General features: G+C 55.9%; 6 protein-coding genes across 7 annotated transcripts; 3 read left to right on the top strand and 3 right to left on the bottom strand.

The window, feature by feature from the left end:
- Positions 1 to 146: 146 nt before the first annotated feature.
- SDS23 (cell separation during budding) lies at positions 147 to 2,819 on the bottom strand. Its single transcript, XM_047984793.1, has 3 exons — positions 1,959 to 2,819; positions 1,396 to 1,859; positions 147 to 1,334 (listed from the first exon to the last, which is right to left on the bottom strand). Exons 1-3 carry the CDS (start codon positions 2,352 to 2,354, stop codon positions 698 to 700), a joined length of 1,497 nt encoding a protein of 498 aa, XP_047840768.1. The 5' UTR covers positions 2,355 to 2,819; the 3' UTR covers positions 147 to 697.
- An 843-nt stretch (positions 2,820 to 3,662) lies between these two features.
- PSE1 (importin subunit beta-3) lies at positions 3,663 to 8,325 on the top strand. 2 transcript variants are annotated; one of them, XM_047984791.1, is made up of 6 exons: positions 3,663 to 4,349; positions 4,466 to 4,685; positions 4,755 to 4,930; positions 5,005 to 5,436; positions 5,491 to 7,562; positions 7,636 to 8,325. In XM_047984791.1, the coding sequence occupies exons 1-6, from the start codon at positions 4,167 to 4,169 to the stop codon at positions 7,841 to 7,843; spliced, it is 3,291 nt and encodes a 1,096-aa protein (XP_047840766.1). In that variant the 5' UTR covers positions 3,663 to 4,166; the 3' UTR covers positions 7,844 to 8,325. The 2 variants fall into 2 exon arrangements, with proteins under 2 accessions (XP_047840766.1, XP_047840767.1); XM_047984792.1 differs by having other exon boundaries at positions 4,327 to 4,685.
- A 1,806-nt stretch (positions 8,326 to 10,131) lies between these two features.
- On the top strand, positions 10,132 to 15,065 carry JDV02_003641 (uncharacterized protein). The gene is made up of 2 exons (XM_047984790.1): positions 10,132 to 13,787; positions 13,860 to 15,065. The coding sequence occupies exons 1-2, from the start codon at positions 10,911 to 10,913 to the stop codon at positions 14,226 to 14,228; spliced, it is 3,246 nt and encodes a 1,081-aa protein (XP_047840765.1). The 5' UTR covers positions 10,132 to 10,910; the 3' UTR covers positions 14,229 to 15,065.
- On the bottom strand, positions 14,893 to 19,898 carry KRE5 (killer toxin resistant protein). The gene is made up of 3 exons (XM_047984789.1): positions 19,517 to 19,898; positions 18,282 to 19,449; positions 14,893 to 18,233 (listed from the first exon to the last, which is right to left on the bottom strand). The coding sequence occupies exons 1-3, from the start codon at positions 19,645 to 19,647 to the stop codon at positions 15,099 to 15,101; spliced, it is 4,434 nt and encodes a 1,477-aa protein (XP_047840764.1). The 5' UTR covers positions 19,648 to 19,898; the 3' UTR covers positions 14,893 to 15,098.
- A 194-nt stretch (positions 19,899 to 20,092) lies between these two features.
- JDV02_003639 (uncharacterized protein) lies at positions 20,093 to 24,565 on the top strand. The gene is made up of 6 exons (XM_047984788.1): positions 20,093 to 20,376; positions 20,447 to 20,496; positions 20,554 to 20,873; positions 20,933 to 22,831; positions 22,891 to 24,014; positions 24,075 to 24,565. The coding sequence occupies exons 1-6, from the start codon at positions 20,347 to 20,349 to the stop codon at positions 24,315 to 24,317; spliced, it is 3,666 nt and encodes a 1,221-aa protein (XP_047840763.1). The 5' UTR covers positions 20,093 to 20,346; the 3' UTR covers positions 24,318 to 24,565.
- On the bottom strand, positions 24,359 to 25,848 carry RPN12 (regulatory particle non-ATPase). Its single transcript, XM_047984787.1, has 2 exons — positions 25,020 to 25,848; positions 24,359 to 24,950 (listed from the first exon to the last, which is right to left on the bottom strand). Exons 1-2 carry the CDS (start codon positions 25,563 to 25,565, stop codon positions 24,672 to 24,674), a joined length of 825 nt encoding a protein of 274 aa, XP_047840762.1. The 5' UTR covers positions 25,566 to 25,848; the 3' UTR covers positions 24,359 to 24,671.
- Positions 25,849 to 27,131: the final 1,283 nt, after the last annotated feature.

The following is a 27,131-nucleotide window of genomic DNA, read 5'->3' as shown; positions in this document are numbered from 1 at the left end:
CAGCGTTCATGGACGTTTTGGGCAGCGGGTTTCGCCACCCACCCAAGGGCGCCACGGCACGCTGGGCCGGCGGCCCCCAAGGACCCATCTAGGCGTCATCCATCGCCATCACTCCCGAGCGTGTAGGTTGCTCACAAGAGTAACGATCATACCACACGCAGGGTTTGCGATTCAATAATATACTAAGGTACAGTGTTGAGTCGTCAGTGCAGCGAGCGGAGAGGCATACAACATGGCACCCTCTCGTCGCTCACTCGACGATAACTAACACAAGGAAACTTGGGGCCGCAGCGGCCGGTCATCCAGATTCCGCTCCGGCCTGTCGACTGCGCCGGTCAGGCTGGGTGGTCGAGCTGCCTGGATCCCCAGAAACATTCTACCCCGGGCAACGGTCGTTTTCAGCATCTGCCCCTGGCTGCGTGTCCGCCAAGTCTTGCGACTGTTGCAGAGCTGGGCCTGCTTACGTGCAGAGTCCTAAGACTATTCCCGTTGCAGACCTAAACTGCGCGGGTAAGTCAACCAAATGGAAGGGGTTAGCAAGTCGTCGAGTTTGTCTGGCATGACAACTAGCACAACTCTCGTCGACAGTCTTCCTCAGCACGGTACTGCCTGAGCGAGACGGTTACGCAGCGAAGCGTGCCCCGCCCGCGCTCCTTGACATGCTCACTTCTCGGAACCCCAGCTCATCAAGTCCTCGCTACCGGCGAACATCAATGCTTGCCCGAGACGACTCCAAGCTCGGCCGCACCGAACTGCTCGAGCTCCTTCGACGTCTGGCCCTTTGCTCCCCCGGATCCGAGGGATGCAACCCACTGAACTTGGCAAACATGTTGAGAATGTCTGTCAAAGAGACGACGCCGCTCAGCTTCCCAGAGATGCGCGCTCCGGCCATAGCTGAGGCTGGGACTGCGACGGTTGGCACAGGGGACGGCGGCGCCTGGTTCGACGGCGGGGCACCGCTCACGTGGGTTTGCGGTCCCATCAGCGGTGTTGCTGGCGCAGACGGTGACGGTGATGCAGATTCCACAACCCACATTCGGTGTGACCTGGTGGCAACGAGTTTCGCTACCGTGTGAGCCAGAGTCGAGTACGGGTTCACGTAAAATACAGGGAGTGTGTCCTGCCCCTTCTCCACACCCCTCTCGTTTAGAATGACGGAGATGAAGTGCATGCATGAATCGTTGAGTAGGGGTGCGCTCGATGTGGTGGTCAAATGACGGACGTCTTTGGATGAGATGTTGCCAACCACGTTCTGCCCGTTGTCAACCACGGCAATGCTTGTGAGGCCTTCGTCATTCATGAGTATCAAGGCGTCCGAGAGAGGCGCGTCGGAACTAGCAATTGCGTCAGCATTGGCCGTTGTTCCCCCACTCGCGAACGCTCGAGCTGCCCTACTTCACCGATATGATCTTGTGTGTCCCGATGGCGAGATCGCGAAGAAGCACCGGGTACAGACGATCAATGGTTGGGAAGTTGACTCCCTCGTTCCAGAAGAAGTCGACCATGTGAAGCTGGCTGAGGACCCCCACCACAGAACCGGAGGCCCCGGTAACCAAAACTCGGTGGATTCCGCTCCCGAGTATCTCGATAGCGTGCGCAAGGTTACTCGTGGACACGACGTTGACAATTGGGTCCTGCCTACAGATGGGTTGGATCTCTCGGAGGGCGATCCGGCCTCCTTGCTGGGCAGTGCTCATGATGCGATTGAAAAGCTGCAGCTGCTCACCATCGGGCCGAGACAGACCAACCACCACGAGAAGGTAGGCGTTCAGATCGCTGTAGTCAAAGGTGGAAATGGCGGTGGTCGACGACGCATCCTCTCGTATGAGAACGACGTTGGTTTTGCTCTTGAGAAGTGCCTAGTGACCGGTCAGATCGCGAGGTTGTAGAAGCAGCTACGGATCGGCATGCAAAGGCCTCGCGCTTCGTCAGAGATAGGCGGCGAGGGCAGCACTTACGATAGTCGCCTCCTCAACGCTACTGTCCATGTCGATCCAGCGAATGTCGTCGGGAGAGGTCAGCTCCCCGATGGCGATATCGCGCCAGTCTCGCCCAGCAAATCGGGGGTTGGTATGCTTGCTGCCCGAGGGTGGGTGGTTCATGAGATCCTGAACCGCAGCTTGGGTCAAGGATGGGTGCCGATGTCGAGGCGATGGAGGCATGTTGCGGAGATTTTCGGCGAAGCTCTGGCGGTGCGCCGCTTTGTTTATGCTGGACGACGAGGGTGAACGCTGTGGAGGACCGGACTGGTGAGAGCCGAGTGAAGAGGAACCGACAACATTTGTAGCTTGTGCCCGCGCTGGGGTATCCGCGTCTCCCACGTCTCTCGGGTCAGCGCCCGAGGATGCGTCCATTCTGGTTTCGGCCCGCACTGGGTGGCCGCTACAAACACACTCAGCTTCCTCTCGAGGATCCGAAGCCGAGAGAGCGGCGTGAAGTAGTTCTTCTCGCCTTTGCTGAAGCTTCCCAGGCAGTCTCGGGCGGGTATTATCTGTATCGACGGGCGCTTCTCGAGTGGCGATGGACGAGGAGGAGAGTAGTCGGGGAGTGCGTCGCGATCCGTACGGAAGGACCGGCGATGCCAAGTGAGCACTCTCTTATCAGCTAGGAGCAAGTAAGCAACCCTGGAGATGCTTGGTGAGCCAGGTAGTTGGATACGGTAGTGACGCGAGGATAGTCGCTTATTCGATTGAGCGATAGGAGGACGAGTAGGTAGGGAGGTAGGTATGACAAGACGGTGGGGAGTAGGTAGGTAGTGTTAGTGTGCAGAAGGTTTGAGGTCTCCAGCAGAGCTGGTGTCGCCAAAACGTCACTGCGCTGTTGCTACCCCGCGCCTCGTGGCTGGCGGATTCCAGTGGGCGGCGATGAGCTCGCCCTCTTGGAGCCCCTCATCAGTTGTGGAGCGCCGCCACGACAACGCCCTCCGTAGAAGTACTGTACCCACGTCCTTTGCACCTACGTGGGTTTCTACCTTGCCTTAGTACCTACTGAGTGCCTAACTCATGGTCGGCGCACATGGGCTTTTGCAAATCTACGGCACGGGATCTGGGCTGTTGTACGCAGAGTTCTTAGTACGTTGTGATCCCTTTGTCTTTCCAGGGCGGTCTACCATTACCTTAGGTACGTCAAAGGCGCTTGTACTAGGGAACAGGGAGCGGTGTTTGGCAAACGGGACTCAAGGTTACATACGAAGTACTTCGTACGAGGATAATACTAAGGTAATGAGCGCTTCGTTTGGCATGCACAGCGTGCTTCGATCGCCGCAGCCTCGCGCCAAGCAAGGAGGACAAAGGGTCTGCTTGCTTTAGTACGTTGGGAACCAAGACGTCGAACGCTTGGACAGGCGCGATCCTGGGAGGGAGGCGTGAGGGTCAAGCCGTTCGAGCAGTCTGATGTACTGTGCTCCAGCACGAAGTACATTACTACCATGAGTGTGGCCGTCACGCCCCTCGGCCGAAGTATAGGCCAGCACGCCGCCACGATTCGCGGCTCGTGACAACGCTAGCACAACACAGCTGGTGTACCTACCTACCTACTACCTTAGGCATGTATTATGTTAGTACGCTAGTACCTCCTCGCTGGACGCGCCGGGCGTTCGTGGCTGGTGCCCATGGGCTAAAAAATTGTCGACATGGAATTCCCACCACGCTTTCGCTGCTCCACCGAAAGGTGACGTTCGGCTGTTTTGTTCCGCTAACAAACCCGTCTGTCTCCCTTTGTTGCTGCCCGTCACGGCAACGCGAGCCAGCAGCTGCCCGCAACCTCTGCAGACGTTGCCCAACTTGGGCCATAAGACTGCGCGACACGCACGCTATATCTATCGTACGGAATCCCCATCGTGTCGCGCCTTGCCTCGCCTTGCCTATCTGGCGCCACAGGCAACGACGTTGGCTGTTGTTGGCCGGCTGGTTTCGCGGGCGGCGCGCATTTGACTGACCCAGACGCAGAACTTCCCCTCCCCCACTTTCTCCCGCCCACCAAAAGTCCACCTCCGTCTGGGAGCCTTTCCTCTTCTTTTCCCACCACTGCTCCGGGTCATCGAGCGCCGCAAACTTCCTGCAGTCCGCCTCCCTGCGCGATCCAGTCGACGATTCCGCCCGCGAGATAGCCGTCTCGCGTACCCGACATAGGTTGCACGGCGCTGCCGCCCTCGAGCCGTCGCGATCATGTCTCTCCTTTCCCCCGAAGTTCACGCCGAGCTCACCCAGCTGCTCCAGGCCCTCCAGTCTGCCGACAATGGCATCCGCTCCCAGGCAGAAGAGCACTTGCAGAACAGCTGGACTGGTACGAGGCCCGAGGTGCTGCTGATGGGCCTGGCCGAGCAAATTCAGGGCGCCGGAGACAATGCGGTGAGTGTTTTCCATCGAGAGCCTGGCCAAGGCACGCCTGCGGGAGCCTCGCTGCCTTGACTCAACATGCGCCGCTCTCGTCATGCGTTTCGTGTTGCTGATCATGATATTGCTAGACACGCTCGTTTGCCGCCGTTATTTTTCGACGGATTGCCTCTAAAACCCGGAAGATTGAGTCTGGTGAGAATGTAGACATGTTCTACTCTCTATCCAAGGACCAGGCCATGGTTATCCGTCAAAAGCTTCTCGAGACTCTTGCTACCGAAGCCGATCGCATGGTCCGCAACAAAATCAGCGATGCCGTGGCTGAGGTAGCGCGCCAGTATACAGATAACAGTCAGTCAGCATGCCTTGTCCTGCCGGACAAACCTGTGCGCCAGAGCGCTAATGGTCTTGCGTTGGTAGATGATTCCTGGCCGGAGCTTCTGGGTGCCCTATTTCAACTCAGCCAAGCCCCGGAGGCTGACAAGCGAGACAACGCTTTCCGCGTCTTCACCACAACACCTAGCATCATCGAGAAGCAGCATGAGGAGGCCGTCCTCCAGGCCTTCCAAAAGGGATTCAAGGATGACGCTGTAATGGTATGATTAAAGCCTTCGCGCACCTGTCATGCGGAATCATGAGCTAACGATTTGCTTCCCTTCTTTTTTTGCAGGTGCGTCTAGCCGCCATGGAGGCCTTTGCTGCCTTCTTCCGAACCATCTCCAAGAAATCGCAGGCCAAATACTATGCTCTTATACCCGACGTCCTAAATATTCTCCCTCCAATCAAAGAGAGCCAAGACTCGGAAGACCTGAGCAAGGCTCTCGTCGCGCTCATTGATCTTGCCGAGACGGCCCCCAAGATGTTCAAGCACCTGTTCCAAAATCTCGTTCAGTTCAGCGTGTCTGTCATCCAGGACAAGGAACTCGACAACGTCTGCAGACAGAATGCTCTTGAGCTCATGGCTACATTTGCCGATTATGCGCCGTCTATGTGCAGAAAAGATGCTTCGTATACGACCGACATGATCACTCAATGTCTGAGCCTGATGACTGACCTAGGCGAAGACGACGACGATGCCGCAGAGTGGCTAGCTTCCGACGATGTGAGTAGAATAACCTTCGTCAGTCACATCATCACTTGCTGACCAATTCTACAGCTTGATCAAGATGAGAGCGACCAGAACCATGTCGCTGGCGAGCAAACGATGGATCGTCTCGCCAACAAACTCGGTGGCCAGACTATACTAGCTCCAACTTTCAACTGGCTGCCCCGAATGATGACATCTATGGCCTGGCGCGACCGCCATGCAGCTCTGATGGCCATCTCTGCCATCTCGGAAGGCTGCCGCGATCTCATGATCGGAGAGCTCAGCCAGGTTCTTGACCTGGTCATTCCAGCACTGCAGGACCCCCATCCCCGCGTGCGCTGGGCTGGCTGCAATGCGCTGGGCCAGATGAGCACGGATTTTGCTCCCAAGATGCAGACGGACTTCTATGATCGGGTATTGAAGGCCATTGTCCCGGTCCTTGATTCTCCCGAAGCACGTGTCAAGTCTCATGCTGCTGCTGCCCTGGTCAACTTCTGCGAAGAGGCGGAGAAGTCCATCCTCGAGCCATACCTTGACGAGCTACTGTCTCATCTGTTCCAACTCCTTCAAAGCGACAAGCGCTTTGTCCAGGAGCAGGCGTTGTCCACCATCGCGACCATCGCTGATGCCGCCGAAGCAGCATTTGCGAAGTACTACGACACATTGATGCCCTTGCTCGTCAACGTCCTCCAAAACCAGAATGAGAAGGAGTACAGGCTTCTTCGTGCCAAGGCCATGGAGTGCGCCACCCTAATTGCTCTGGCCGTTGGGCGCGAGAGGCTGGGTCCTGACGCCATGACTCTGGTCAACTTGCTCGCCAACATTCAGACTAGCATCACGGACGCCGACGACCCTCAGGCGCAGTATCTTATGCACTGCTGGGGCAGAATGTGCCGTGTGCTTGGCTCGGACTTCGTTCCCTTTTTGGACAGCGTCATGCCCCCGCTTCTAGAGCTCGCCATGGCCAAAGCCGACATTCAACTTCTGGACGACGATGAGCAGGCGGAGCAAATGAATGGCGAAGATGGTTGGGAGTTTGTCCCGCTCAAGGGCAAGATGATCGGCATTCGCACGAGTACCATGGACGACAAACACATGGCAATCGAGCTTCTCGTCGTCTACGCACAGGTTCTGGAAGGCGCTTTTGCTCCGTTCGTGGCCAACATTATGGAAAAGATTGCTCTACCTGGCCTGGCCTTTTTCTTCCACGATCCAGTCCGCTATATCTCGTCAAAGCTGGTGCCGCAGCTCTTGAGCTCCTACAAGAAGGCGTACGGCTGCCCGTCCAACGAGCTGGCCGGGCTTTGGAATGCAACGGTGGACAAGTTGCTCGAAGTCCTTACGGCGGAGCCCTCCATCGAGACGCTCGCTGAGATGTACCAATGTTTTTACGAGTCAGTACAGGTTGTTGGTAAGGATTGCTTGACTCCTGTACACATGAACCGGTTCATCGACTCAGTCCATTCCGCACTGGAGGATTACAAGGACAGGGTTGCTCAACGCGCTGAAGAGAGGGAGGGTGCTACAGCGGATGATGTCGAGGATGAGGCCGAGGAGACCCTGATGGCGATTGAAGATGACCAGACCCTCTTGTCTGACATGAACAAGGCGTTCCACTCCGTCTTCAAGCACCACGGGGTCGCATTCCTGCCGGCTTGGGAGCAGCTCATGTCGACTTACGAAGGATTTCTCGCCTCTCCCGATCCCACCCAGAGGCAGTGGGGCCTCTGTATCATGGACGATGTGTTGGAGTATTGCGGGCCGGAGAGCAGCCGTTACGCCAACTACATCTCGCAACCGCTGATTGATGGATGCCGAGACACGTCTCCGGCGATCAGGCAAGCGGCGGCCTACGGCATTGGCGTCGCCGCTCATCGAGGCGGTGCGGCGTGGACTCAATTCCTCGGGAACTCAATTCCGTTCCTTTTCCAGGCGACCCAAGTACCAGAAGCCCGAAATGAAGACAACATCTACGCCACCGAGAACGCTTGCGCGGCAATTGCGAAGATTTTGCACTACAACTCGGGAAGCGTTGGCGACGCACAGACACTGATTACCCAGTGGATTGATACACTGCCTGTCACCAATGACGAAGAGGCAGCACCGTATGCGTATGCATACTTGGCCGAGCTTATTGACCAGTAAGTAGCCCACAGGCGAGGGCAGAGGCGACGAGAGAAGTTTTCAGAGGCTAACCTGCTGCTTTTTTCGCAGGCGTCATCCCGCGGTAATGAATCAGGCCAGCAAAATCTTTGTCTTCATTGCGCAGGCCCTGGAGGCAGAGACGCTGCAAGGCCAGACAGCGAGTCGTGTAGCGGCTGCTACAAAGACCCTTCTCACGACTGCCAACGTGGACCCGATGCCTCTTCTGCAGCAATTTTCTCAGGATGCACAGCGAACGATTATGGGTTACTTCAGCTAGAGTTGACATTTGTTCTTGTTTAGAAGTACAAGTTACAACAGTCGGTGACCACGATTTGGGAACAGAAAGCCGCTTCAAATTCGCTGCGCATGATACCAATTTGGGACAGTGGCACGCGATCTCAGTCTGACAGTCCCAGCGCAGATTAGAGGACTTTCTATGTCTGCGGGCGGGGATGGCACGCGAGAGGAGGCGGATAGTGCCGCTGGTTCGGCTCATGGCCGAGGGCGTTGAAGGGGTATTGGCCCTTTCGGCGGCAGGATGGGCAAGGAGGTGGTAGAATGCGGTCCAGATCGCCAAAGCGTGCGGCAGGTTGGCACGGAGCCTGGACCTCTGGCTATAGATGAGATCGAGCACAGGCAATCTATGTAGTCTTCGCACGGCAGCCTCTCCCGCGCCAGACGTGAGGCAACTGTTTCGTTTGACAGCGATAGTATGCGAAGAGAATTTGCGAAGAGAATTGTCGCGACTTGATTATTTCTACGTAAGACAGGACAAGTAGGTGCCCCTCGTCTCGACGTAGGACGAAGTGAGGAAGGCCAACGGGCCAAGGTGATGAATGATTAGCCGGCCGATAACCTTTGCTTGATGAAGCGTCTGCAAACGGTCAGACTTGCGTAAGAGAGCAGACCGAATAATTAGTTAAGTGTTACTTTTCGCATAGTGTACGAGCGTGATACTCTGTCAGAAGGGAGCTTGAAACGTACCTGCGGAGTACTTCGTACGAGATGTATACTAATGAACGAGTGTATTCATGGAGAATGTTACTCGTCTCACACGCATCCTTCCCTGGTGGGCCCGGCCCCTCTTCCGTTCCTTTCCCAGTAGCCCTCACTTTTCTTTCGGTCCTTTGCTCCCTCCGCCTTGGCCACATGACAGTTCGCCGGGAACAGCCGCCCCCCGATTTACTTATCTTAAAGGAGGGGAAGGGCGGCGGCGGCGGCGGCGGTCGCACATCTGAGCTGTCAGGTTACCTGGCCGTGTCGCTCCTGGGGTCTTGTCTGTACGTACGGTGCGGGGGGTGCATGACTGGACGCCGCCGCATGTCAGCTGCGAGGATGAAGGGGTCGTGGGCAAGCTCTAGTCGTGGTACGTCAGCCAGCCCGTTGAAGGCTGAGACAAGATTGTGCCTGGGGTCGAGTCCTGCGCCTCCCGTCACTTTCCCACATGTAGGTCGAGCGACTTGGAGAGCGCTCGGTGTCGCGGCTGCGGCAGTGGCACCTCTTCCTGTACTTCTTACTAACTTGGCACGTAGGCACTTTGCAGACGCCCGCTTTAGCATTCTGTTCTCAAACGGCGTGAGACAAGGCCAGGGTACCGCTGGACTGACGAGGAGACAAGGCCTTGTCTCCATCCCTGCTTGAGACGAAGCACATGCGGCGTAAAGACGGGTCCGCGGTGTGGGTGACAGGTTGGAACCTTTTAATTTATAAGAGATGCTCGCGTTGACGAGCTGACACTGCGAAAGACGAATCGTATGTAGATATGTACGTAGATATGTATGTTGCTATTCGTGTAATCCATGTGATCAATGTGTGACGGGATGCTGGGTGAGGTCATGAGAACAGCCAACAACTACAACAAGGGACCAAGTCCTTCTAGTTTGGTGTTTCGTGATGGCTCGCACCATGCAGGCCAAGCAGCAATTGCTACCTACTTACTACCTTGCCTTGGAAGTACGAAGTACCTCGGTACGAGTACGGTCTCCCTCCTCGGATGGCTCTCTAAACAAGTACTTCGCAGGAGAAAAGCAAGATAAAGTAAAGTTGGGGTACGGACTTGATCTTGCACATCTCGTGGGACTTGGGGGAGTACCTTGGCTACAGACAAAAAGCAAGGCTTGGCTGGGCTGCGCTCTGAGAACCTTTCTCGGCAGGAACCTTGTTGGAACGCATTACCGGCAAGGTCGCAGGGTGGAAACTGGAACCCGCCCGCGGCCCATCCATCCATCCATCCATCCATCCATCCATCCATCATCGTCCCCGAAATTGCCGTCTCCTCGGGCCCGGGATTTCCATGCGCACAAGCGGCCGAGGGGGGGGGGAATGCCCCTCCTCTGCCCGCGCGTCTAGTAGTACCTTACTAGGTAGTTAGTAGCCTTCCCACCCGCGCCCGCCGTTTGTCGGGTACGCCACGGACAGGTACCGGATCCGTACCCGCCCGCGTCCCCGCCACCGCCCGCCGCCGCCCGCCGCCCGGCCGAGACGCGCCCACCCCACCGCACAGACGGCAAATCACTACCTGCGAGTACGGGCAGCCCAGGTACTGAGGTACCGCGGCAGCGCAGGACGGGCGCCTGGGTAACACGAAACAGGGAACCTTAGCAAGTCCATTCATTTGCCCATCAGTAATCGCCCTGCACCACAAGCCACATCACCACGCACCCAGTCTGCCTGCCCATTGTCCCTCGCAAGCCTCGCGCAGGACCGGCCCAACACATCAGCTCAACCGTTGCAAGCGCCCCGTTTCAGTGACAGCGCCCGCGGAGAGACACGAGCTCGCATCGCCGCCGCCGCCGCCGCTGCTGCCGGTATCAACCCTCCGCGACCGACGACGACGCCCCGCCGCCGCCTCCGCCTCGAGGGGCTCACCTCCCCAGCCGAGGGCGCATCCAAGTCGCCGGTCAATACACCTGACCGTGCCGGCCGCCAAACGCCTCACCGGTCCTCACAACGCACCCCCGTCTGCTGCGGTGACGGACACGCACTCCGTTCGAGATCCGCCCTTTCTTCGTCGAGCAGCGACCCGATCGAACGTCTTCGCGCACCCTCGTTACCGACTCGAAACCGCGTTCGTGGCGCCCGCTCACAGCGTCAGGCTTCGCTGCAGTCCTCCATTTCGGCGGCGTTGCTTACGCTGTGGTATTGAGGCTTGCAGGGGGCTGAAAAAGCTGCGCGATACATGCTCAAACGGCAGGGTTCCCGCGCATCTTCCTGACGCCAGCCTGGCCCAATAAGCACAACTATCGCTGCCCAGCACCCGTTGCTGGCGATTATTTCGTCGTCCACAGTGCTGCCTCCTGTATCCTCACTCGAAACCTTCGACTCTTCATTCAAATGCTGCCGCCATGGATGGCTACTATTCCCACTCACAGCTGCCTCCGCAGGAGCTGCAGCGCCAGCTCTCTCAGCAGCAAGATCAGCAGCAGCAGCAGCAGCAGCAGGATCATCAGCCGGACCACCAACACCAGCACCATCATCAGCAGCAGCACCAGCAGCAGCAGCACCAGCATCAACAGCAGCACCAACATCAGCAACATCTTCGGGGAGGAAGCATGAGCATGTCCATGCAACACTCTCTCCAGCAGCCCGGCATGTCCCAGGTGATGCAAGAGCCGTCTACGTTGTCTGGTGACTCGCTCGATGAGATAATACGAAATAGCCAAGAAGGTACTCAGCGTCGCAGGAGTATGCCGCACGCCTACGGCAATCATGTGCAGCAAGAACAGAACCAGAGGCGCATGTCAGCCATGGGAGCCTCAGAGGGCCTGGCGGGCTTTGGGACCGACAACACGGACCTCGGCGCCTATCAGTTCAACCAGTCAATGGGACCCCCTTCCGGCCTCTCCAACATCAATACCAGCCTCGGCATGCCAGATCAGATGGGAAACTTCATGCCCGACCCCAACGACTATTCAACTATTTCGCCTGACATGATGGGCTCCATGATTCCTGCCTCGTTTGCCAACATGGACATGGGACACATGGCCAACGATCCATCCATGAGCTTGCTCTCAGCACCGGGTAATGCACCAGATCCCATGGCAGGGGCCTTTGATCCCGACCAGATGGCTCAGCTCGGGACAGATTTCTCGATAAACATTAACCCCGACTTACGTAACATACCCGCGGCGACTGGTGGCGCATCGGGCCCCGTAGGCGGCATGAGTGACGGTGACGATGACATGATGGGCATGCAGCAGCAGCAGCAGCAGTTCAGCTCAATGACCTCACTTCCCAATGCACCCGCCACCAACACCCTGAACCTCAATCCAAACGCAGGTGGCCTTGCTCAGAGCATGCCACCGCCATTGTTGCGTCATGTCTCGTCTGGTTCTGGCATGTCCCCTCAGCGCGGAAACTCTACCACCAGTATTACGCAGCAAAGCGCCGCTTCGGACGTGAATACTCCTGCGACTGTGTCGACACCGCGCGAATCCAAAGAGAAGGCAATTTACTCCAAGAGTGGCTTCGACATGCTCAAGGCTCTCTGGCTGGTCGCTACTCGCAAGGAGCCAAAGATTCACTTGGGTGCAGTCGACATGTCTTGCGCCTTTGTCGTTTGCGATGTAACCATGAACGACTGCCCGATCGTGTACGTGTCTGATAACTTTCAAAATCTCACCGGCTACAGCCGCCACGAAATCGTCGGACAAAATTGCCGATTTCTTCAGGCGCCGGATGGCAAGGTCGAGGCCGGGTCAAAGCGCGAGTTCGTCGACGATGGTGCTGTGTTCAACCTGAAGAAGATGATTCACGAAGGTCGTGAGGTACAGCAGAGCCTCATCAACTACCGCAAGGGAGGAAAGCCGTTCCTCAATCTGCTAACCATGATACCGATTCCTTGGGACACCGACGATATCAGATACTTCATAGGGTTCCAAATCGACCTCGTCGAGTGTCCAGATGCCATCTCTGGTCAGGAGCTTGGCGGAGTGAAGGTTGACTACAAGCACAGCGACATCGGCCAATACATCTGGACACCACCGACTTCAAGTCAGTGGGAGCCCGAAAGCGGCCAGACACTGGGTGTCGATGACGTTTCGACGCTGTTGCAGCAGTTCAATCCGAAGGGGCTTGTCTCAGACTGGCACAAACAGTCGTGGGACAAGATGTTGCTGGAAAACACCGACGACGTTGTTCACGTCTTGTCCCTGAAGGGTCTCTTCCTCTACTTATCACCCTCCTGCAAGCGTGTGCTTGAATACGATGCTGGCGATCTCGTTGGCAACGCGCTGTCCTCCGTCTGCCATCCGTCGGATATCGTTCCTGTGACGCGCGAGCTGAAGGATGCGACGACAGGCAGCCAGGTCAACATCGTCTTCCGGATTCGGAGGAAGCGCAGCGGCTACACGTGGTTCGAGAGCCATGGTTCTCTTTTCGTCGAGCAAGGCAAGGGCCGCAAGTGCATTATACTCGTCGGTCGCAAAAGGCCCGTGTTTGCCCTCAGCAGGCAGAATCTTGAAGCAAACGGCGGTATTGGTGACAGCGAGCTTTGGACGAAGCTGTCGACTTCGGGCATGTTTCTCTACGTCTCGTCGAACGTCCGATCGCTCCTTGACTTGCAGCCAGAGACGCTTGTGGGCACAAGCATTCAGGACTTGATGCGTAAAGAGTCACGTCCAGAGTTTGGTCGAGCCATCGAAAAGGCAAGAAGAGGCAAGATTGTCACTTGCAAGCACGAGGTTCAGAATCGTCGTGGGCAGGGGTTGCAGGCACAAACTGTGTTGTATCCCGGCGACGCAAGCGAGGGCCAGAAGCCCTCATTCTTACTGGCACAGACAAAGCTGCTCAAGGCATCATCTCGCAGTTTGGCTCCGGCGAGTGGCGGTGGAAGCACCAGATCAGTATCAGCGATTCCCCGCAGCAACAGTCAGTCTCAGCTTGATCATGGTGACGGGAGTGTGTCTGGTGGTGGGCACTTGGCGCCAGGCACGCAAGACGCCGCGCTTGCCTCAGATGATAACATATTTGATGAACTTCGGACAACAAAGTGCTCGAGCTGGCAATTCGAGCTCAGGCAGATGGAGAAAGTGAACCGAATCCTCGCCGAGGAGCTCGGCGGTCTACTCTCTAATAAGAAAAAAAGGAAGCGAAGAAAAGGCGTGGGCAACATTGTCCGGGACTGCGCCAATTGTCACACGCGGAACACACCTGAGTGGCGGAGGGGGCCCAGCGGGCAAAGAGACCTCTGCAACAGCTGCGGCCTTCGTTGGGCAAAGCAGGTAAGGCGGCGAACGCTGGCCTTTTTTGTTTACATCCTCACGTGAACCGTTCACTAACATGGAGATTCCCAGACCGGCCGCGTGTCCCCACGAAACTCTTCAAGAGGCGGCAACAATGGAAATGGCGACTCGCAAAGTAAGAAGTCGGCGTCGCCAATTCACTCTTCTCCGTTGCACAAAGAATTGTCGTCCGAGACTCCGAACCCGCATGCTGGCACAGGCAGCAACGCCACAGGCTCGAGAACGGACCGCAACGCCAATATTGAATCGGCGCAGCTGAAGAACCAAGGGCCAGCCACAGCCGCGAGCGGTGCATCATCAGCAACTGGCCAAAACCCAACGACGACGATGCCACCACCCAGCCAACCATCGCTCTCAGGGGGAGCACCTGGGTCGTCTATGACGTCTATCCAGGAAGAACGAGAGACAAGCCAATCATAGTAGATGGCCTAAGGACAAGTCCTGTGCCTGTGGCTGACCGGTCTTGTCCTTTCTGTTCCACACCCCGAGAGTTGTGTCTGCTAAAAGCGTTTCACTATGCAAAGGACCAAGCAGGCAGTGGGAGTGGCTTGGACCACCATTTGGCTTTATGCTCAACGACCAAGTCTCTTCCATTACGGCCCATGATGAAATTGGAGCAGATTGTTCTCTTTTTCTTTTTGCAACTGCCCGAAGAATTGAGTGTGCGTTATCGCCGGACACACCCCGCCACTGTTACACACTATTATACCACATACACGAGGCGTTGATGCCTTTTCCCTTACTCTTGTTGTTCAGTTTGCTTTTGCTTATGACCCTCCAGTCCAGCTTCCATTCCAGCGAAGTTCTTCTGCGTCTCCCCTTACTTTCTTCTCAATATTGTCAAGAGCACCCGCCACTATTGGGTTCCCAAACCTATCCTACTCGGGGTTCCGAAAACCAGTATGGGTTTGGCATGTTCAGGTTAAGGCACGCACATGTCTTGTAGACATTTGCCCAGGGTCGAACCCGAACCTGGGAGTCACGCAGAACAGCGTTGATGGGCGCGATGCGGCCGACCGTCGACAGCGACGAAGCGATGGGAGGCCAAAGCGCAAAACTTTGTTCCATCGGTGCGGCTGGCGGCCGAAACTGATAGAGTTGAGACCTGGAGACCCAGAGGGCATATAACAACGACTGCGGATTCTGGCTATGATACACGGAGATGAATCCAAAGACAGACAAGAATTCCACAAATGTTTGAACACCATGAAATCAGCAGTTGACGCATCGCATTCGTGCATACCCTCCCAGTCCAGCTCTAATTCTTTGCAGCTTGTCTCTATCGTTATTTCACAGCTCATCCTTGACGTGACCGCTTTCGGGCTCCTCTTCAACCGTCCGACTCTTTGCGGTGACGGCCTCTGTCCCATCGCTGGAATCAGGGGCATGTGGTTGGGTGGCCTTGTTCTGTTTCCGCCTCTTATCCAACGCTGCAATTTCCTCATCGTAGACGGTCCACTCAGGCACCTGCCGTCGGGCGCGGTCCAGCTTGGGCTCTTTTGTCTGCGGATTATTGCACAGGTCGATTGTGCGCGCACTGGCAAGGCTGTCGTCGCTGCACCACGTCTCGCACCACAGCCACTCTTGGGGCAGGCTGTGGATAGGGATCTGGAACTGCATATGGTTCGGGAGATCCTGGTCGAGGTTGGATAAGCTGGCCGGGTCTGCGGAGAGCGCGTGGTACTGCTGCCGCAAGCGGTCGCCCGCCGCGAGTTCGCGAAAGCGACGGAGATCAACGACGTAGAGCGCTGAAATGTGGTAGGGCTTGCCGTTGAGGTAATTCGCCCAGTAGCCCTGTTTCCAGAAGCGAAATCCTTCCATTTCGGTGCGTGAGTCGCACATGGGCGTGAATCCGTATGGCGCACCTTCGAGGTCCAGATTGACCAGGTCCATCATATCTGTCCTCACAACCTGATCGGCGTCCACGAAGATGACTTTGTCTAGTGACAAGGGGAAGAGCACATCGAGAAACAGGATTTTGTAGCCCCAGATCTCGCGCTGCTTCTCCTTCTGTTGCCTCAACCAGTGTGGCCACTTGTATGTGACCATCTCGTACTTGAAGCCATATTCTTCGGCGAGGTGCGGGATGAATTCCTTGAATGAGGGCGACAGGAATTGCTCGATGAACCAGAACTTAACGCTGTGCTTGGTATTGCGCATCACAGATACCATCATGATGTTGAGCATTCGCTCGTATAAATGTCCGCTGGCCACAGAAAAGATGTTGATGTCCGCCTGCGCCTGCATCGTAACGTCCTTGTTCTTGGAGCCCCCAAGCAGTCCCTCGGCAAATTTCATTCCCTTGGAGACGAGGCTATCGGAAGAAGAGCCTTTGGTAGAATCGAGAACATCCTCTTCCTCCATCCCGGGCTTCCTTTTCAGGCGCGGATACAGAGTCGATCCCCGGAAGTCCATGAGAGCAAGTTCAGTGCCTTCGTCACCGTGCACAGGCTCCCAACCCTGAGCGCCGATACTCTCAATGGTATAGATGTCGGATGTTCTGCCCGCCTTGAGCTGAATCTTGTAGAAGCCAGGATTTGCCTTGAACTGGAAAAAGCCCAGGTTTGACATGACAATCGTGTCCGTCACGAGAGGTTCTCTCTCGGTTGACAGCACTAGCTGAGCACCACGCGGAGGGCTCCCATCGTTGTCCCGGGAGTGGCCTTCGATGAGTATGTGCTGCAGCTCATACGTCGCATCGACGTCGGATTGCGCGGAGCTCATCATGATGTTATCCAAGTCATATGCGGAGTCTTTTGGCGCTACAAGCCAGGCCGGTGGAACGTCCATCGCCGCGGTCAAAAGCGCCTCCGATGGCAGGTTACTGAACGTAGCTCTCAATCCTGCTACGTTTCCGCTGGCGTCGAAGGACGGCTTGGGTTCCATGACAAACCTAAAGAAACGCTTCACGGGCAACTCTCCAATCTTGTCCCGAGGATTCAAAATGAGCTTGACGTAGACCCCTTCTAAGTCGGACAAAACTTTGAGAATGGGCACCCATCTCTGAGCCTTCTCACTGACAGGGTCCAAGAGGCCCACGATGTGGATATCCGCAGATCTCGGGTCGCCAACCTCGATTGCAGTGTGCGTGGTGTTCCATGAATCGTACAAGATCGAGCGAATAGTTGGTGCCGACTCGAAAATACCCTCTGGAAGATCGGATATGGTTGACAGAGCAGTGATGGAAGTGAGCTTGGCCGCTGCCACAGCACTGGAGAGCCGATCGCTCAGCCCCAAGTCGTCTACTGCGTTGTACACTGGCAGAATGCGTCGCTGCTGCTCGAACTCGAGCAAATGGTGAAAGTCATTCGACGTAAACGTATCTTCGGGCGCTATTGGCCCGACAATGCGGCCGTTAAGCAGGATCGATTGTGTACCCGCACCGAGTCTGGCCGTGGAGAGAAAATTGGATAACGCTGCAGGGTAGTTTTCATAGCCGGTGCCATCCGCGGCCTTGTTGATGATCTTGTCCAGCATCTCCCTGGTCTCAATAGTAGCAAGCTTCTCAATGTTCGTCTTCAAGAGGAAATTCACGCGTGAGGCCGTCGACATATCGTCCGGATTGTGCAAGAATTCCAGGTGTATTCCAGGGTTGTTGCGCTTGAACTCCAAGGCTGCCAATACGAGATCTTGGCCGCCATCACTCATGACGTCCGCGATGACCGTCACGACAGCCCAGTTTTCCTTGGAGGAGTCTGTATAGGCTCCAAGAATAGGGACCTGTCCCAGGAGTTCGCCATGTTCTTCGTAAATCTTGCTCACGTCCAGTATGCGAAGTGACTTGTCGTCCTCCGGCGAAATGTACGGATTGCGTCTTGTGGCCGCTCCCTTCAGGAAGATACCGGGAACCCAGGTGTCTTCGCTCACCGAGCCATGGAAGATGCCCTGTTGTATACTCTGCAGATCCTCACCTATCTTCATGCTAACTGTTTGCATCCATTTCTTGTCGCGCGGTGTTAGAATACCGTTGATAAAGAGCAGTGGCGTTGAAGTGTCAGTTCTAAGCCGCTTAGCCCAGGACGCGGCAGAACCTGCTCGCATAGCAAATGAGTCTGCGGCCAGAATGTCATGTAGCGACATTTCCAGTCCATCCGGTAGTAGTTCTTGAGAAGCTAATGCAGCCGAGAGAACTCTCTCATCAGCAATGGGCGTGCGACGGCCCCCCAGAGCCTGCAGGTAACCTGCAACGGATTCTGCTCCGTAATTCTGGATCAAGTAGTAAAGCAGCTTGGCGTGTGCAGAAGCCTCCGGGGTTGATGTTGAAGGCACGAGGCCAAAACGTATAGGGATTCCTCGGCTCATAATGGAGATAACTTGTAACAGAAATTGGATGTCATCTTCGTTGGAAATATCGGCGGGGATAATTAGGTTGAAGATGTTCAAACCGATTGGTGGCATTTGACCAGGATAGGTCCGCCGAAGCAGCTGCGAAGAGATCAGCACCTGGCGCAACATTGGGGTTCATCTACGTACCGACGCTAATTCCTTTGGGTACTCGGCGTACTGGACGTCATTCTCGAGGTCGTTAAGCCAAATGATGACATGACCGTGCTCCTCTCGGTCCGTCCAGTCGTATCGAAGGGACTCATCATCTTCTTTTGCAGAAGAGACAGCCTCATGGCCAAGAAGAGAAACAGCTTGCTTCCCATCAAGGCCAAGGCTACGAACGCCACGGATCAGCATCCTCTCCCGGCGAAGCATCTCGACAAGATTGAACGGTTCGATTTGACGCTCAATCAACTGACGACCGTTCATCCACAAGAAGTTGATGCCACCACGAACCAGTTTGGCCCGATTCTCCTCAGCTTCCGCCAAAAACTCTTGGGACACATTGTGGCTTGCGAGAGATGCAGCGTATCTGGGGAAATCTTGAGTCACCTTAACGAGGGTCGCGAACGGTTCGGTGCTTCGCTGAATGAATGAAGCAGTCTTTATCCCCAAAGGTCCAAGCTCCGAAGCGGATAATGGCTGTAGGTCGGCTACCTCTTCGATCTCGTTCAGGACAGCGTCCGACCCAAGGGGCTTTTCGAACTCGTGATGCGACTCTCGATCATCGATCACAATATAGTCCGTTTTCTTGAGTGCAAGCTCGACACCATAGCCACTGACAGGTAGTGGGCGGGCGTCCAGAACGCTACTACGGCGGTAACGTACACGATAGCTGAGCGCCATCGTCCTGGCTGCCCTGGAGAGCGCAACGTGGAATTTGCTAAAGGTCGGCGAAGCGGGATCCGTGTAGAGCACTGCCTCCCTCCCGGCCCCTAGAGTCCGATCGAAGGGCAATTCTTTGACCTCAGAATTGTACAAATCGTGCTTCATGACGTCCTCCATGGCCGGTGTGCAATACTGCTTTCCGTCAAGTAGTATCCAGTCCGGGCACTTCGAGTCGGTCACAGCAGGCTCCACGGCTGTGTCGTAGTACTGATAGTGGGCCTCTATCCTCGGCGCTGCCGTGCGCAGCGAGAGGGCGAGGTTGAGTGTAGACAGAGCCTCGGGGCTAGACACGTGGCCGTCATCACGAAGCACGTTGAGGAATTTCTCGTATAAGTCGCTATCAGACGACGCTGACGCGAAGTAGCCGCTTGCGATTCGGTCAAGGAGGGGAAAGTAGGCACTCGAGTTTTCCCCTGCTGCAGTTTCGCTGAAGTCCATGTTAGCATTTCGGTCGCATGCAACGTCCAACAGTCGACATCGTCCGATGCACGTACAGTAGCTCAAGCAAGTAAGGGCCGGCTTGAAAGGCGGCTTTCATGCCCACATTGACAGATTTAGAGGCCGAAGCTAGCGGCGAAGCTGTCAAGGCCACGGCGATGACCGCCGACAGCCTTGGGGAGCGCATTGTCGCTGACCGTGTTTTCGTAGCTCTCGCAGGCTATACCTCGTCCAATCGCCACGCCGGCTTCGAAGTCTTTGGGGCAGACAGGGTTGCACCAATTTATTTTTTTTGGCTCTGTTTCGCGCCCCAATCGGGCAGTATCGACGCTTCAGCTTCTCTCAGACCATTTCTCCGTTGGCTGAAAAGTAACTGAAGAAGGCAGAAAAGCTGGGGCTCTCACAATAACCTCAAGACACTGGACCTGGCTGTTGAGAACACCGTCGCACCAAGAAGCTTCACCAATCTGGACTAGTGCGACATGACGTCCAGGGGCACACGGCAGAAAAGCGTTGGAGGGGCAAGCGAGCCGTCGGGGCGGCAAGGCGGTGAGGGGCAACAGCGCGTCGCGACGGCAGAACAATGTTGCGGCGGCTGGAGTCAGGGAGCAGGAGCCCACATTTCAACGTGGACTGGACACGATGGCTCAATTGCTCCATAGCATCCAGGAGTCGAGCCCGGCCAGCATAACACCACACCCGCCCACGACTCGGCGTCACCTCTCCACGTCCCCCCCTTTTGACGCTGACGGCTGGCCAGCTCGCGAACACCACAACCTCCACGCCTGTTGCCAGCTTCGCCTTGCCACCCCCATCTTGGACCAGCCCTGGTCTGCGACCCCCTCCTCCCTAAAGCACGAAGCTGCGGCTTCTCCTCCCCGCCAAAATGCAGTCTTCACCCGGCATGTTGACCAAGGTTTGTGTGCCTGCAGAGCGTGCCAGCTTCGTGGCATCTTGCATGCAGTCGCGCTGACAGCCTCTTGTAGTTCGAGTCCAAATCGTCGCGGGCAAAGGGCATTGCTTTCCACCCCAAGAGGTAACGCGCTTACCTGAATTCCCCCAACCCTGGATCCCGCTAACAAGTCATTGCCAGACCATGGATCCTGGTGTCGCTCCATTCGTCCACTATCCAGCTTTGGGATTATCGAATGGGTACATTGATCGATCGATTCGAGGAACACGATGGACCTGTTCGAGGTGTCGATTTCCACAAGACCCAGCCACTATTTGTGTCTGGTGGTGACGACTACAAGATCAAGGTCTGGTCTTACCAGACTCGCCGGTGCTTGTTCACTCTGAATGGCCATCTCGACTACGTTCGAACCGTCTTCTTCCACCATGAGCTGCCGTGGATTCTTTCGTCCTCAGATGACCAAACCATTCGGATATGGAACTGGCAAAACCGATCCCTGAGTATGTTACCCCTTCCGCGCGCATTGCACAAAGACAGCCTATTCTGACCTTGCGCGTAGTCTGCACCATGACTGGCCACAACCATTACGCAATGTGCGCCCAATTCCATCCAAAAGAGGATCTTGTTGTTTCTGCGTCCCTGGATCAGTCGGTTCGCGTTTGGGATATCTCTGGGCTCCGAAAGAAACACTCAGCGCCCACCTCGATGAGTTTCGAGGACCAGATGGCTCGTGCCAACCAGAACCAGGCCGATATGTTTGGAAACACGGACGCCGTTGTCAAATTTGTTCTCGAAGGCCATGATCGCGGTGTGAACTGGGTGGCCTTCCACCCGACGATGCCGTTGATAGTGTCTGCTGGCGACGACCGCTTGGTTAAGCTCTGGCGTATGAGCGAGACCAAGGCCTGGGAAGTTGACACTTGCAGGGGCCACTTCCACAACGCCTCGGGGTGCCTGTTTCACCCGCACCAGGACCTGATTCTGTCTGCAGGTGAGGACAAGACCATTAGAGTGTGGGACTTGAACAAGAGAACTGCTGTTCAATCTTTTAAGCGGGAAAACGATCGGTTCTGGGTTATTGCAGCCCACCCTGAGATTAACCTCTTCGCCGCCGGACACGATAACGGCGTCATGGTCTTCAAGCTCGAGCGCGAACGTCCCGCCTCAGCCACGCACCAGAGCATGCTCTTTTACATCACCAAGGAGAAGCACGTCAAATCATACGACTTCCAAAAGAACGTGGAGAGTCCGACCCTTCTCTCACTGAAGAAGCTGGGGAGCCCGTGGGTTACCCCTCGCACCCTGTCTTTCAACCCGGCCGAGAGATCGGTCTTGGTCACGACCCCCGCCGATGGTGGCTCCTACGAGCTAGTCAACCTTCCCAAGGATGGATCCGGGGCGATCGAGCCCACCGAATCGAAGCGCGGCTCTGGAAACTCAGCCATCTTCGTTGCCAGGAATCGTTTTGCCGTCCTAGATACATCGAACCAGACCATCGACATAAAAGACCTGTCCAACAACACCACCCGTTCTTTCAAACCACCGACAGGAACTACGGATATTCACTTCGGCGGCACGGGTAGTTTGCTCATTCTAGCTCCGACGGCTGTCTATCTTTATGATATCCAGCAAAAGAAGAGCATTGCCGAGCTTGCTGTGAACGGTGTGAAGTACGTTGTGTGGTCAAACGACGGTCTCTACGCCGCGCTTCTGAGCAAGCACAATGTGACAATTGTCACCAAGACCCTCGAGCAAGTTAGCACTCTTCACGAGACCATCCGTATCAAGAGCGCTACGTGGGATGACGCCGGCGTCCTCTTATATTCCACGCTGAACCACGTCAAGTACACGCTACTCAACGGCGATAACGGCATTGTCCGTACTCTGGACCAAACTGTCTATCTGGTGCGCGTCAAGGGCCGCAACGTCTATTGTCTCGACCGGGCAGCCAAACCTCGGGTTTTGCAAATCGACCCTACGGAGTATCGCTTCAAACTTGCATTGGTCAAGCGAAACTATGAGGAGATGCTTCACATTATCCAGACCTCGAGCCTCGTCGGCCAGTCAATCATCTCCTATTTGCAAAAGAAGGGCTACCCTGAGATCGCCTTGCAATTTGTCCAGGATCCAACCACTCGTTTCGACCTAGCCATCGAGTGTGGCAATCTGGACGTTGCTGTTGAGATGGCAAAGGAGCTTGACAAGCCCAAGTTCTGGTCTCGACTGAGCATCGAGGCACTGGCTCATGGCAATCATCAAATTGTTGAGATGTGCTACCAGAAGCTGAAACAATTCGACAAGCTGTCGTTTTTGTACCTCGCCACGGGCGACCACTCGAAGCTTGCCAGGATGGCCAAGATTGCTGAGCACCGAGGCGATTTCTCCTCGAGGTTCCATAATGCGCTCTACCTGGGCGAGGTCGAGGATCGTATTCAAATGTTCAAGGAGATTGATCTTTGTAAGCGCCAATAAGCCACATAGATCCACGTCTGAATAATTCCGCTAACAACATGACAGACCCCTTGGCTTACATGACAGCCAAGTCCCACGGTTTGGAGGAGGAATGCCAGGCTATACTCGAGGCCACTGGCATCACCGAAGACCAACTCACGACACCTCCCTTGGGCGAGTCGTTGGCGCCTCCTAAGCCGGTTGTTCCTACGTTTAGGAACAATTGGCCGACGAAGGCCAGCTCACAGTCTTTCTTCGAGAAGGCGCTCCTCGGCCAGGTAGAAGGACTTTCGCTCGAGGATGAGCCACCGCGTGGCGATGTTACGGGCTTCGAGGATGGTATGGCGCCCGATGGCATGGCGAAGCGCAATGGTGCATTGGCTGAAGATGATGAAGAGGATGTTGCTGGCTGGGACATGGGCGACGACGACGTGCCTGAGGCTGACAGCGACTTTGTCAACGTTGACAGTGCCGATGCAGGCGGCGCAGGGAGCAGCGAAGCCGACCTTTGGGCCAGGAACTCACCCTTGGCCGTCGATCACATCGCTGGTGGCTCATTTGAAACCGCGATGCAGCTTTTGAACCGCCAAGTTGGTGCGGTTAACTTTGCGCCACTGAAACCTCGATTCCTAGAGGTGTACCAGGCGTCTAAGACGTTTCTACCTGCTTCATCGGGCCTGCCGCCTTTGATCAACTACATCCGTCGCACAATCGATGAGACAGATCCACGACAGGTCCTCCCTATCGTGCCGCGGGATTTGGAGCATCTCGCCACGAACGACTTGCAAAGAGGTTTCGACTCGATGAAGTCGAACAAGCTGGAGGATGGCGTCAATCTGTTCAAGGGTATCCTCCATGCCATCTTGGTCAACGCTGTGTCCAGCGAGAGTGAGGTTGCGGAGGCGAAGAAGCTTGTTACATCCGCAAGCGAATATGCTGTCGCCATGAACATTGAGCTTGCGCGGAGAAAGCTTGGCGCCCCTGACGTTGTCGCCCAGGACCCCGCAAAACACAAGCGAAGCCTGGAGCTTTCAGCATACTTCACGATCCCCAAAATCGAGGTGCCACATAGGCAGCTGGCCCTGTTGTCCGCCATGCAGCTGGCGGTGAGGAACAAGAACTATAACTCGGCGCTGAGCTTCGCCAACCGCATCATCGCGAATGGCGGCTCAAGCAAAATTGTTGAGAACGTAAGTTCTACTTTAGCTTCAAGTTGCACGATGCGATTTACTTATGAACTCCTTTCACAGGCCAAGAAGACGAAGGCGCAATGCGAGCGAAACCCTAACGATGCCATCGACATCGAGTTTGACCAGTTCGCCGAGTTTGAGATCTGCGCCGCCAGCCACACTCCCATCTACAGCGGCACGTCATTCGAGGAATGTGCGTTTGACGGGTCCAAGTACCACTCCAAATTCAAGGGCACTGTCTGCCGGGTGTGTGAAGTATGCGAAGTTGGCAAGCATGGAAGTGGCTTGAAGTTGTTTGCGTAGATGAATAATGATGTTACGGGAGAATTAGATGCCAATGCAGAGTGGTGGAAAAGGGGACAGGGTAGAGTGGCGGGTGCGGAAGACATGACCTGTGCCTGGTGGCAGGAGCAAGAGAGAGCAGTGGACTAGGCGTGATGGCATGCGAGTCGTTTGGCCGCGCCGTGCATCTATCTAGTCTGCCGTGCCGGAGGTAAAAATGAATTGACCTTTTTTTCGGATCACCCCCAATAAAAGATGATTTGACAGCCCTTTGTCCGGGTCACACCATGATTCTGCGGCGGATGGGAAATCCCTTAATGACGCCAGAGCACAAGTCTAGATGGATAGAATATGTGAAGTCGGGGGGAATGTCTGTTACACGATAGTCTCCAGCTCGCGCGCGTACCCCAAGGTGTTTTCTATCACCATCTGGCTCAGATCCTTGCCTTGCGCACCATCTTCACTCGCCTCGGTGTTGCTGTCCGGAAAGAAGATGTTGCCATCCCTTACGATCCAACCTCGATGCTTCGCAAATTGGATGACATCTCCTTCGGAGTCGAGGAACAGCAGGGACTTGGTGGAGCTAATCGGAAGGCTAGGGTATGCGCGCTCGCTGCTGCTGGCAATCTCGGAGCGAATTTGGTTCTTGAGAATCTTTTGAGGGACAAGCCAACTGATCAGCAACCGCAGCAAGGGGCTGGGAGGGTAGCGATTAGGGATTACCTCGGAGAAGACGCTGTACTCGTCGCACGGCACCTCGCTGCTTTTCATGGCCTTCCAGACACGATCGTAACTCCCTTCCATCAACCACCTCTCCAGCCTGATGGGGTAGCCAAGATATCGATCACCTTCGACATCGCCGGTGCTGCCGCCGCCGTCCCTGTTGGCGAGGCTCTCGAGCTCCGAGTGGAACTCTGCGTACCGACCCTGGGTCAGGAGCAGCAGGAGACTGAGGCCAGTGACCTTGTTGCGCTCGGACAGGTTCGGGGGTAATCTAGCCGAGGGGAGCTCGTAAAAGGGCTGGAGCTGCTGGACGTAGCGCGTGAAGGCTTCGGGGTTGCGGGCCCGGATGGCGAAGAGGGCACCCTGTTCGTATGTCTCGCGCGCGAGGGCGAGGAGGTTGGCCGGGACGGAAGGCTTCGGGGTGAGGGCGTTGAGCTTGAGTAGGGCGAGCTTCGCTTTGGAGAGGAGTGAGATGGCCTCGTCCCAGCTCATGGACGGCGAGTGCTTGAGCTGGGCCAGCACCTGGGACAGGTCGCGATCGGCCATTGTCCAAGGGGTGTGTGGGTGGCCGGCCGGGATGGATGGAGGCTGGGTCGCTCTGTCGGGTTTTTCGAGGAGAGGGGGGAGGTTCGGGACAGTTTGGGTGCCAGAAATGATGATGAAGGTGGTCGAAGGTGTGGCGAGTGCAAATGGATGATGTTCTGCCTCTGCCGACTGGCTGACCAGGATGCTAGGCTGCCTGCGGTGACGCGAAAGCTGCCACGGTGCCACGGCCGACAGAGCGATTGAGCCATGTAATATTATGTAATCGGGAGAGGTCCACTTGCACTGTTGACCACCGACCCACCGTTCAGCAGCAGCTGCGCAAATGGCTGTTGGGCGCCCGATGCGGGAACGTGGACGAGCGACGAGTTGGCAATTCGAAGATTGACCCCATGCAAAGGCTGGCACTACTCTTGTATATGTTTGTTACTATTGAGGCGCGAATGTTGTATATTTCTCGAGCATGGCCAGGGAGCATCAGTTCTGAAATAGCCAGACTACGAAGTACATGCGAGGCAGCGCGCGCCGCAGGCACAACCACCAGTGTAGCTGCAGGCCCACGTGCTTTCCTTCATCTCCCGTGTCATCGCTACCCAACCAATGTTTCATTGTGCATCCTCATGGGGGGTCTCTCTTTTCGACTTGCAGCACGGGAGGAGGTGTCTGTCCATGTGTCCCTGCCCTTTGTGTGTGTGTGTGTGTGTGTGTGTGTGTGCATATCGTTGCGTTCTGACCTGCTGCGTGCTGTCAACTGCTAACACTTGCAGCTCCAGCGCCACCCGTAGTTGGTACAACAATAGTTGCGCGATCGAGAGTATTTCATAGACGGTATTGGGTCAGCCCACTAACTACTAGTTGGGAGCCAGGCGGGCCATCATAAAGCCAAGCGACGGGATCCTTATTAGGCCAAGGATGGGAGCATGAACCGAGGGAGAGGGGGGGTTTGGCAAGGCTGAGTCGAATCCAGCTGGCCAGCCAGACAGCCTCGCGGCGTCGGCGTGGCTTGAGTACTTCGCATATTAGCGATGTGACCGTCGGTATCGTTCTTCGGCCATGTCCCATGCCGTGCTCATTGCAGACAGCACAAAACGGGAAGCCTCGCCCCAGCATTGCGCCCGGCCTCACTCCTACGGCAGGGAACGATATGTCCCTATGTAGGTACTTGTGTCCTCGGTTGTGCCTGGGTAGGTGGGTGCCGTCACCGGTCGCCTTTCACCTCCAACCGACGACACTGTTCGATGGAGGCGAACGTCCCGGGGATACGTTGAGCAACGGGACATCATACTACTACCATGCGTGACTGGGCGATTCTTTCAGACAGCAAATAAATGCCTGGGCGCGAATCCACCATATCTGCAGTCGGGTCATCTCAGGTGCGACCAGGCTCCGCGATAATAATAATCAAACGTTGCCCACACACAAGGGAGATTAGTTGGATGGAGTCCCCAGCTATTGAGTTTGAGCATTGGTCGCGCCCATCGAGGCCATGCCCCCCCGCTACATTTTACCGCAGCGCCAATTTTAGCAGCTCGCTTCACTCGCCTCGGGCCCGAGTACACACGCCGATGC

Source organism: Purpureocillium takamizusanense, chromosome 3, assembly GCF_022605165.1.
Source record: "Purpureocillium takamizusanense chromosome 3, complete sequence".
In the NCBI taxonomy this organism is placed as follows: domain Eukaryota; kingdom Fungi; phylum Ascomycota; class Sordariomycetes; order Hypocreales; family Ophiocordycipitaceae; genus Purpureocillium; species Purpureocillium takamizusanense.
This window is presented reverse-complemented; position numbering and strand designations above follow the sequence as displayed.

What these genes read in the sequence shown, in the direction of transcription:
- SDS23 (XM_047984793.1), bottom strand. Translation starts at nt 2,354, where the DNA reads ATGGACGCATCCTCGGGCGCTGACCCGAGAGACGTGGGAGACGCGGAT. An exon ending in GCGTTGAGGAGGCGACTATC is followed by an intron (nt 1,860 to 1,958) that starts GTAAGTGCTGCC and finishes ACCGGTCACTAG; the next exon opens with GCACTTCTCAAGAGCAAAAC. An exon ending in CACAAGATCATATCGGTGAA is followed by an intron (nt 1,335 to 1,395) that starts GTAGGGCAGCTC and finishes CGCAATTGCTAG; the next exon opens with TTCCGACGCGCCTCTCTCGG.
- PSE1 (XM_047984791.1), top strand. Translation starts at nt 4,167, where the DNA reads ATGTCTCTCCTTTCCCCCGAAGTTCACGCCGAGCTCACCCAGCTGCTC. An exon ending in GCGCCAGTATACAGATAACA is followed by an intron (nt 4,686 to 4,754) that starts GTCAGTCAGCAT and finishes TTGCGTTGGTAG; the next exon opens with ATGATTCCTGGCCGGAGCTT. An exon ending in AGTGGCTAGCTTCCGACGAT is followed by an intron (nt 5,437 to 5,490) that starts GTGAGTAGAATA and finishes CCAATTCTACAG; the next exon opens with CTTGATCAAGATGAGAGCGA.
- JDV02_003641 (XM_047984790.1), top strand. Translation starts at nt 10,911, where the DNA reads ATGGATGGCTACTATTCCCACTCACAGCTGCCTCCGCAGGAGCTGCAG. An exon ending in GCCTTCGTTGGGCAAAGCAG is followed by an intron (nt 13,788 to 13,859) that starts GTAAGGCGGCGA and finishes GGAGATTCCCAG; the next exon opens with ACCGGCCGCGTGTCCCCACG.
- KRE5 (XM_047984789.1), bottom strand. Translation starts at nt 19,647, where the DNA reads ATGCGCTCCCCAAGGCTGTCGGCGGTCATCGCCGTGGCCTTGACAGCT. An exon ending in CCTTACTTGCTTGAGCTACT is followed by an intron (nt 19,450 to 19,516) that starts GTACGTGCATCG and finishes CATGGACTTCAG; the next exon opens with CGAAACTGCAGCAGGGGAAA. An exon ending in ACCCAAAGGAATTAGCGTCG is followed by an intron (nt 18,234 to 18,281) that starts GTACGTAGATGA and finishes ATCTCTTCGCAG; the next exon opens with CTGCTTCGGCGGACCTATCC.
- JDV02_003639 (XM_047984788.1), top strand. Translation starts at nt 20,347, where the DNA reads ATGCAGTCTTCACCCGGCATGTTGACCAAG. An exon ending in ATTGCTTTCCACCCCAAGAG is followed by an intron (nt 20,497 to 20,553) that starts GTAACGCGCTTA and finishes AGTCATTGCCAG; the next exon opens with ACCATGGATCCTGGTGTCGC. An exon ending in CAAGCAAAATTGTTGAGAAC is followed by an intron (nt 24,015 to 24,074) that starts GTAAGTTCTACT and finishes CTCCTTTCACAG; the next exon opens with GCCAAGAAGACGAAGGCGCA.
- RPN12 (XM_047984787.1), bottom strand. Translation starts at nt 25,565, where the DNA reads ATGGCCGATCGCGACCTGTCCCAGGTGCTGGCCCAGCTCAAGCACTCG. An exon ending in AGTACAGCGTCTTCTCCGAG is followed by an intron (nt 24,951 to 25,019) that starts GTAATCCCTAAT and finishes GTCCCTCAAAAG; the next exon opens with ATTCTCAAGAACCAAATTCG.